General features: G+C 38.2%; 1 protein-coding gene across 1 annotated transcript; it reads right to left on the bottom strand.

Moving 5' to 3' along the window:
* Window positions 1–4785: 4785 nt before the first annotated feature.
* LOC131011005 (protein S-acyltransferase 21) lies at window positions 4786–9269 on the bottom strand. Its single transcript, XM_057938738.1, has 10 exons — window positions 8773–9269; window positions 8173–8286; window positions 7966–8086; window positions 7504–7706; window positions 7160–7228; window positions 6911–6982; window positions 6684–6812; window positions 6437–6517; window positions 6074–6280; window positions 4786–5747 (listed from the first exon to the last, which is right to left on the bottom strand). Exons 1-10 carry the CDS (start codon window positions 8815–8817, stop codon window positions 4875–4877), a joined length of 1914 nt encoding a protein of 637 aa, XP_057794721.1. The 5' UTR covers window positions 8818–9269; the 3' UTR covers window positions 4786–4874.
* Window positions 9270–9705: the final 436 nt, after the last annotated feature.

Here is a 9705-nt window from a genome sequence, read left to right as displayed (position 1 = left end):
TCTTCGCACCGCCTAGGGTTTGCGCCGTAAATAGCAGCGCCGCCCTGACCCGCCTCCTCCGGTGAGCCTCTGTCTCCCAGTCACGCCTCCTAACTCCCCGAGCCTCTTCAAATTTGGTATCTGAAATTTGGTATCTAAGTGGAGGAGAGAGGGAGGAAGGGGGGCGAAGTGGGTTTTCAAACATGGGTTTTCAATCGGCGCCGAGAATCGAGTGGAGGAGAGAGGGAGAGGGGATGAAGTGGCGGCGTTGGGGGATGGGGGAAGGGGGAGAGTCGACGGAGGTCCCAGAAAACGTCGGCCTTCAAGCCGGCGCCGCCTGAGCTCGCTCGCTGCCTCTGAAATTTCGGCAGAGTCGACGCCGCTCTTCGGCTTGTGCCGTCTCCTGGAAACCGCCGTCCCCAGAATCTGGGCGGTTGTGGCGGTGAGAGAGAGGGGGGAGCCAGACGGGGAAAGAGGGGGAAGGGGGATGGGGGAAGAGAGAAAGAGAGTGACGTGGGAGGGAGAGAGTGACGTGTGAGGGGGAGGGTGAGTGTGATTTGCCACGTATAAGGTGATTTGGCATGAATAACGCCACATAGGAAAATTCCGACTTCAGATTTGGCCGGAAAACCCGTCATGGGAAAATTAGGAAAAATTGAAAGTTGGGGGTTTTTGTGGGAAGTTCAAAAATTGAGGGAAGAAACGGAAAATGACTATAATTTAAGGATTTAGAGAGAATTAACCATTTAGTAAATAATGGAGTTATGTGGGAAATGAGAATACTTATTATGTATTGACTTTTCATTTTAGCAAGTGTGGCCTATTAAAATAGAACGTTCAAATAAAAAAACATGACTTATTAGTGTGGAATGGAGTGTATATACTCTAGAGAGGAAATCAAAAATGTCCACATTGATTAAGTTAAAATTAAAAATTCTTATAAAAAAAATTTGATCATACGCCCAAATTCACCTTCGTGTATACATTTACTTTGTATTTGGAAGACAAACTTCTTACACAATTGTAATTTTTCTGCAAAACCAATATAAATTATATGATGTAGATCGAAAAATGATGATGTTTTTTTCTTTTGTACTTTATGACTTCGATTCATCAGTTACAATAAAATCAAAGCAACAAAAAAATATATGCTGCCCAAATTAAAATAAGCTTATCGTTCCAATTGTATCGAATTGATGCTCGGATACTTTAAACTTAAACGGATCAACAATCTTATTATTATTATTATTATTATAGGGTGCGCCAACCTCTTTCTCCCTCAAAATTATAGGGTTATCAATTGAAACATAAAGGTTTCAAAATAATACCTCATCCGTCCCACAAAGCTTGAGCAGCTTTGTTTCTTGAATTGTCCCGTGAAACTTGAGCAATTTTCTTCTATGGCAAAAAATTTACTCTGTATTCACATTTTCACTTTTTCACTTACTTAACACACAAAATACCAACTTCTTAAAACCCGTGACGAAAAGAAATTGTTCAAGTTTCGTGAGACGGAGGCGGTAAGAATTTTGGACCATATCATTAATGGCATTCTTTACTTTTTGAATTTAACTATATGGGCCCTACCATAATTTAAACCAAAAACCCTAATAAATATCCACTAATTCGGCAAGCTCCTTCATCCCACTCAAACGACAAGCTTCTTGAGTATTTGCCAACTTCCTACTGTTGCTGATGACGAGAGGAAATTGAGAGAGAGCATTTTGGCGGAGATGGAGATAGGAAGCGGCAGCGAGAATTCCGGCGAGAGATACATACTATGGCTTCATCTTCACAAGTTATCCCTATCAACATTATTATATAAATTATTATTTGGATAATCACGTTGTTTATATAAATTAATCATATTCTTTACATAAATAAAGTAATCATGTTCAATTAAATTTTAAGGGAAAATCATATTCAATTATGATAATTAGATAATCATGTTCTTTATTGTCTGGAGCATGAAACACATTGCTTTTTGTATTATGTTCTTTAGAGAATGAATTCATTTAATCGTGGATTTAACTTAATTTTATTGTGGAACTAACTCAATTAAATCATTATTTGAAAAGAATATTAGAAAAGCAAAGAAGAATTCACAATAATAAAAATTGATATTATGAGAAGGCAAAAAAAAAAGTTAAAAAATGAAAATAAAAATAAAAAAGAATTTGAAAAATAGATTTATCCAGAAAAAAGATGAGAGATGAGAAAGTTTTTTTTTTTTTTTAAATTTTAATCTTTAAACAAATATAACTTTTACATTTTAAATGGAATATTTACATAAAATATATATCAAATTACATGTCTAAAAAATATATATCAAATTAAAGTTTTTATTGTGATCTTTAATTTGATATGCATATTAGTATTTTATAATTAGTTGAATTTTACAATTTTAAAAAGAAATAAAACAAAAAAATAAAAAAGATAAAGAAAAAGGAAATAAAAAGAAAAAATATAGTTTACAAATAAACCTTCAATTTTGTTATAACTATAAAATTGCCACTTAATTTTGAAATCAATTTGAAAATGATTTCAAATTGAAATCAATTTGAAAATCTTGAATTTTTAATATAGTATAGATATGTATGGACTTATTTATAAAGATTTTTTTTTTAAAATAGCTTTAGGGGGTGTATTCGTTGTGGAATTTAATGGATTTCTATGGATTTTAAAAGTCTGGGTGTATTCGTTCAAGACTTTTAAAAGTCTGCAGAAATCTGGGTGTATTCGTTCAAGACTTTTAAAAGTCCATATAAATCTGAGTGTATTCGTTTCAGACTTTTTAAAATCCATACAAATCTAGGTGTATTCGTTATTCCATTGACTTCAAATCCGGAATGACTTTCATGGATTTCATCCAAAAAATACACACGACGAAATCCGGCCAAGAACCACGAGAATTGAAATCCATGAAGTTTTAAGCGAGCGCTGAGTTCCAGCGCTCGCGGGCAAGAAGCCAGCGAGCGCCGGAACTCAGCACCCGTTGAGAAAGTCCAGCGCCCGCTGATAGTGTTTGAGCGGGCGCTGGGTTCCCATTAATGTGTATATCCATGATCATATATTCATATTCCTTTCCTGAAACCACCGCAGACAGCAATTATCATTTCATTATTACCACCGCTCGACTGATAGTGTTTCTGGTCATGGTTTTGCTGGCTAGAAACGGGAGATGCGTCGTTTAAACCTATACCAGTGGTGCACAAGCCTATATCATCAATTCTGGAGAAAATTCGGAAGCGAAAGCTTGAAATTTCAAAAAAGTGTGTAGACCACCCCAATTTTATCTATTTTGTTTGTATCTGCATCCTCTAATATGTGATGGTATTGATCAGGTTTTATATATTTACATGTATTGTTTGGTGGCAGATCTATGATTTCAAATGACAACAGTCATGGGGTCGAGCGAAACATCAGGCCGAGAGACAGACTGGCGGACCTTGATATACCTAACGAAGACAGATTGGAAGAAAATGCAACCATTCCAGTTGAAAAGAAGATCATTGCTCCACTTGAAGAACAGAGGAGTTTGGCCACTTCCAATGTGGATGACGATGATGCTAAACCGACAATTCATGAAAAGGCTCAAAACCAAGAGGTCAGTCTGATGCACGATGGACTTTATATTTCTTTCTTTGAGAATTTTCACACTTAAAGTGTTAAAATGCTTATGTTGTGCCATTTTATCTTTGGTGCAAGTGAGGGAATTATTAATTTACTATGTGAAAGACCAGCGGTCGCTGGAATTTCTTTCTTTTCTTTGAGAATTTCTTTCTTGGGAAGAGATATGTTGTTAAAGGCTTGGTTTTTTTGTAGCTCGCTGCAACCAAGCGGTCGCTGGGTTTCCAGATCTCGCTGGAACTCAGCGGTGCTGGGACTCAGCGGGCGTTGGTTTCATGGAATTCAATTCCAAAATTATCCCGTAAAGTCTTCGAAAATCAGTGAAAATCGGGGTGAAATCCAACCATGAATTCTTTGAAAGTCATCTGGAATCTATGTGAATTCCATGGAATTTAAATTCCATGGACTTTTTTAAATCTGTGGAAATTCACAACGAATACACTGATTTGATATTTAGAGCGAAACCCTAAACCACCCTAAATCAGAGGATATTTAGAGGGATTGAAGGAATGATTTGATAGTCGTCAACTTATTTTTAATTGATTTTTTTTCTAAGTTTCTCTAGCCGAGAAGGTTTATAAATTTGCATATTTGAATTTATTAAAGAGTAACATTTTTGCACCGACCATATGTCATATTACACCATGCTGAGTTCGCCTTCGTAGCTGTCTCAATGTAGATGCATGATTCTTCACATAGCCTTCACCAAATAGTTACTATTGGATTTCTAAGTTGTTGATGTACTATGACACGATCTTAAAATTTCTTTATTTAAATTATTAATTTATTAAAAAAATATTTTTTTTCTTTTAAAAAAATTATTAGATTTCTATATTGAGAACTACAAGGATAAGTATGTTTATTATTATTATTATTATTATTATTATTATTATTATTATTAAATAAGGAGCTACAAGTAATTTCTATCCTGAGCTCTCACAATATATCTTAACGTTTACAAAATATCAATTTTATATCTAATTATTGAAAATATTTTACAAAATAGGTACAAAGTTGATATTTTGTAAAGGTTAGGAATCTTATGATATATTTTTAAAAACTGTGAAATCTTTGGATAGAAACTATATTAACCCCCCACCCCATACACACGCACCAAAAAAAAAAAAGATTTCGTGCTTGTGCTTGTGCTTGTGCTTGTGTGAGAGAGGGGGGGACTTGACATTGGAACAGATTATGAGAAAATGAAGAATTGTAACGATCTAATTCTACTGCTCAGTTAGTAACAGCAAACATTAATCAAAATGCTACTCTAAATTAGAAGAAAATTGGTTTTGCTGATGGGAATCACTCGGCACAAACACAGGAAGCTGACCTCCACGCTGCGATCTCCCCTGTTGGTAGTAACTCGAGGTCGAGCTCCGCTGCTGTGGCCCGCCCGAACGCGCGCTCCTGTTCAGCTGCTCGTTCATGAGCGGCCCTCCAAAGAATATTGACTGCCCCGAGTACGTGAGCTCCGTCGCAGACGAAGAACCACCGACGCTCCTCGAGGCAGACGAGACGAACCTGCCCGCCTCCGGATCCCAGTACACCGAGGACTTCCCGCCGTCCGCAGTGCCCGCTGCATTGTTGTTCCTCCTCGTCGGGGCCCGCGCCTCGGGAGCCTCGCTGGCCCTTGCCGACAGAGGCGACTGTGCAGCCGACGACTGATACACCGGGTTGAAGTTCGACGAGTGTTGCCCCATCGGTGAGGGCGTTAGGTTCGCGGCGAGAGGGCTGCTCAGGTTGCTGATGCTGTGGGCGCACGTGTCGGTGTCGTCCCGGCTAGCTCGGCTTGGCGGGTACGAGCTCTTCGCCGGCGATAACCTGGACGTACCTGCTCGGGCATTGGTCTCATAGTATCCGTGCCTCATGCTGGTAGGACTGCTCATGGTCGTGCTCGACAGATGGTCGCCGTCGTAAGGATGAGGTCTGGAACCGATGGGGCGTAGAACGGAGGACGACGCTCTGGCCTTTGCACCTGCTTTGATCGCCTCGTGGGAGTTCAGTTTCGCCAGCTTCCACGCGCTGATTCTGATGGGGCGCTGTGATGCTTTCTTTCCCCTGTCGGATTGGATGAAGTGATCTGGATCAACCGTCGATGGTAGTCGGCCGGGCTCAAGGTGAGGAACGATTTCATCCTGCGAACCAACAAGGCAACAAGAAACTTCAAATTCAACGAGCTTTCCGACTCCACATCCAACACAATAAAAGATCAGACGACAAACAACAAAATAGGCGTCGAGTATTCATTTAAGAATTGCAGGCTCTCAAATTTAAAGAAAGAGGCAAACAGATTTGCTTAGTACTCTCTCCAATCGAGTTTCAAAAGAAGATGGCCTATTGAGACGAGTTTTTGCAGTCCTATATGTCATGTAACTCCTTTTTTCACCAAAAACCACCAATGTCTAGGCGGAGTACACCAAGACGAGTCAAAATTCAGTGTCGAGAGAAGTATCGTTGCTACCTGATGATCCATAAATATCCTCGGAGGAGTACACCAAGCGCCTTTATATTGTAGACCCATTCCAACAGAGCTTCTACCGCTCATGGCGGTCACAGCAGAGCTCGTTGGTGAAGAGGGTAAACTTTGTTGATCACCTCCATCTACCGAAGGTCCGGGAGGTTCACTTTGGGTCCTCATGGCAACGACATACTCATAAGTAGTGATACCCTGCAGACAACGCAAAAAAATATGCATACCATAATTACGATGCCAACTTCGATTTTTGCTGCCACACAGAGCCCGTACAACAAACACACAACTCTCGAAGCGTGTCCCGTCGGGCCAAAAAAAGAAGCACAAATAAGAATAAAATAAGCGACCGACCTTTCGGATAAGAATGATGTGGAAAAAGAATAACTCTCCCAAAGGAACAGTCGCAAGTAATGAAACAGCTGTACATAAAGCCTGAAAAAGAAACAAACATGATGATCATTGAATCTTAGCCGCGAAATAAAGGACCCAATTTTGTAATAATAGTAATACTTCAAAGGGGCCAATTTTGAAGCTCAGGAATATAGAACGAGAAAATTACATAAACGAAAATAAAATATAAAAAGTTTTAATAATATACCACCACAGTAGCAAATGGTGGACGAGAAAATCCATCTCCGAGCCTGTCAATGATTGCGTTCTCAGTAGCTTTCCTATCAACAAAACAGCGCACAAGAACGGCAATCCCCACTGCGCATTCAAAAACAAGCTGGAAACAAAAAGGTGTATGTTAATTAGAAGTGGTAAAATGGGATTGGCAATACGAGCAAGACTGAGAAAGGAACAGCAATTAACTTAAGATCATACCCAAGCAAGGCTTGCAGCCATTAAGCATACGAACGATATGTAGTTTTTCCTGCCCACGCAATTATTCAGCCACTGCAAGAATTGGAAAGCCCAACCATGACAGTTAAAAGCCATCATAGATGTGAAAGTGGCAATACTGCTTCCACAAAAATTAAAAATCAATCATTGAGGAGACTACTTTGATAATCTATAGGAGCATAATAGACGACATGATTATCCATCTAATCAAGTCAAACCCCTTTTACTCACCCGACAGTGATGATCGAATCCGTCAACACATTTGTCACAACTTCTGCAATGCTTGCTGAACTTCCGCACCTAAGAAGTGAAAGTCTAGTAAATATTAGACCTACATTCAACTAAATCGGCAATTTGTTACGGCCAACCACAGCAAGGGGAGGCACAACATGCAGACAGGAGAAGAGAACACCCGGAGCCATTTTAGAAATTATGAGTGTATACGAACTTAGCAAGAAAAGAATCAACAAAAATCCACACACCTCCCCATTCATCTCTAATGGAGTACCCAAAATTTCGTGTTACTAATGGAGAACGACCCCTTGAAAAGTAAATAGACCTTCAAGCTGCCATACCTCAGCGTTGCACAATGTGCAGAACAAAGCCTCCTCGCTATTTTGTTCCAGTAGATAATTTTCATCCTTTCGACAATCCTCCTTCACAAGACAATAGCAAAGGCAACATCCGACATTCAAACAGCGACCTGAATCATGTTCGTAAGATGCTCCTCCATTCTTCAACCCAAATTTTCCGGGCTCTTCGGTTGCAGATAATGTACCTAATCATGACCATCAAGTTGTCACTAAAAGATGCTAAAGTAGTAATGTGGTCATCGAAAAGAGACCAAATGCAGGTATATAGGCTCAGTAATAGTGCTTAAGAGAGAAAGCGGAGTATGACTAGTCATCTCATGATGGTCAAATGGCCGAAGCAACATGTTCATGCATCAGGTCGACAGGTCCTCATGTTCAAATGAAATGGTGGTGACTGAGAATTATAGTCTTCGCTTCTTATATTCCTCTGTTCAAGTTACTTACCAGTCAACTCCGTGCCAACATGAGATGTGTACGCCGACATCTTGTCTGCTTCAATGAGAATTCCAGGATCGGCGGGGTCAATACCCGTACATCGCACATAAAGTATAAATACAGAGAGTGCCTGGAAGAATGTTAAACCAATAACTAAGAGTAGAAAACATTTGTTATTCAAACAAAGAATAAAAGAATAATGAGCTTCAATCTTACCAGGGAAGAATAGATGCCTATAGCAATGTACTCATAGATTTCCTTTCCCAAAAAAGGAGCGAAAAAAGCGTAGAAAGCAACAGATAATAGGAAAAAAACTGTTATTGCCACAACCTGCAAAGGGAAAGAAAAGTTTTTAAGGATGTGGACACAGGATACATATTCCAAACGATAAATATCATTATATATAACGCCATTGAAATTCATCAAAATCACTAATTTGGCATCTGCAGCCAATATCCACTAGAAAATTACACCATTTAGATCAAGTTGACTAGATTTCAACTCAATTTCCCTCAACATAAATAAGCAAATATTACAAAAAAATCTGCAACACCACTTCCCATGTTTGCTCAAACAGGCATTATCCAAATAAATCTATAACCTTCTTGTAATTTTGTAATTGCACCATGGAAACTACTAAAATCAACACAACAATCCAAAAAATGGAAACATTTAACAGTTAAAATCAACAGCAAACTAAAAGAAGATGACAATTCCAAACTCTCAGCACACTAAACCCCACATTCAGAAATTTCAACAAATGACAACGTGGCAAAAGGGTCGAACAAAATGAAAAGAGTCAACTAAAATTCAAACCTGAAAGGAGTGAGCAGGGAGTTGCCACCCATGACGCCTCGCCATAGATTCAAAAGCAGTGTAAAATTCAACACCATCCACACTCTAACAAACCAAACTTCAACAATGCAAAACAGTAGTGAAGAAATGGAGCATAATCCAGAATAACAGTAACCATAAATCTGCTACAGTTGTTGATATTTCCTCCCAAACAAATTGAACAAAATAACTGAACCCGCAAACTGCAGTATTCCTCTCAAGATTTTAATGCTGACCCAAATAGATGCAAAAAACTCATTTTGACACGACCCATTCAGTTATTTTTTTGCTCAGAAATCTAGGGCTTCTGCATTTCGATTTATCGATCAATGAGCCATCTGTATTTTTTTTTTTTTGAGGGTAATGAGCTGAAGAAATATAAAAGAAAATAGAAAATGGATATTGTTTTCAGTCTTCTACTAGTAAAAATATATTGACTGCTTAATTAACTCCGGCAACTCCAATTTCTTCATTTGAATTTTTCACCGATTATCCATTATTTTCATTAATTTATTTGGGTGGTCGAGAGTAATATTTAATAATCCACTCCGGTAAATGCAATTTCTTCCTTTGAATTTTTCAACGATTATACATTATTTTCATTAATTTATATTTATTTGGGTGGTGTGGTATTAATATTTAATAATCCATTTACATTGTAATTCTTATATTTTTTTAATTGTCAAGAAAAATTAAACATATACCAAGAAAGATTCTCCCAAAAAAAAAAAACCTAGGAAGAATGGTCAATGTTTTTTTATTTTATTTTTTTTGGAAAAGAATGGTCAATGTTACAATGACTAACATTTCAATTTTTACTCCAAAATAAAGCACCAAAAAGAGAAATAAATTTGCTTACTCGTTTTTCATTTGGAAATAATTAAACTAATAATATTACAAAGGGCTGGATGGCCT

The sequence above is a fragment of the Salvia miltiorrhiza genome, chromosome 2, assembly GCF_028751815.1.
Source record: "Salvia miltiorrhiza cultivar Shanhuang (shh) chromosome 2, IMPLAD_Smil_shh, whole genome shotgun sequence".
In the NCBI taxonomy this organism is placed as follows: Eukaryota; Viridiplantae; Streptophyta; class Magnoliopsida; order Lamiales; family Lamiaceae; genus Salvia; species Salvia miltiorrhiza.
The sequence above is the reverse complement of the archived record's forward strand: the minus strand, read 5'-3'. Positions and strand labels throughout refer to the sequence as shown.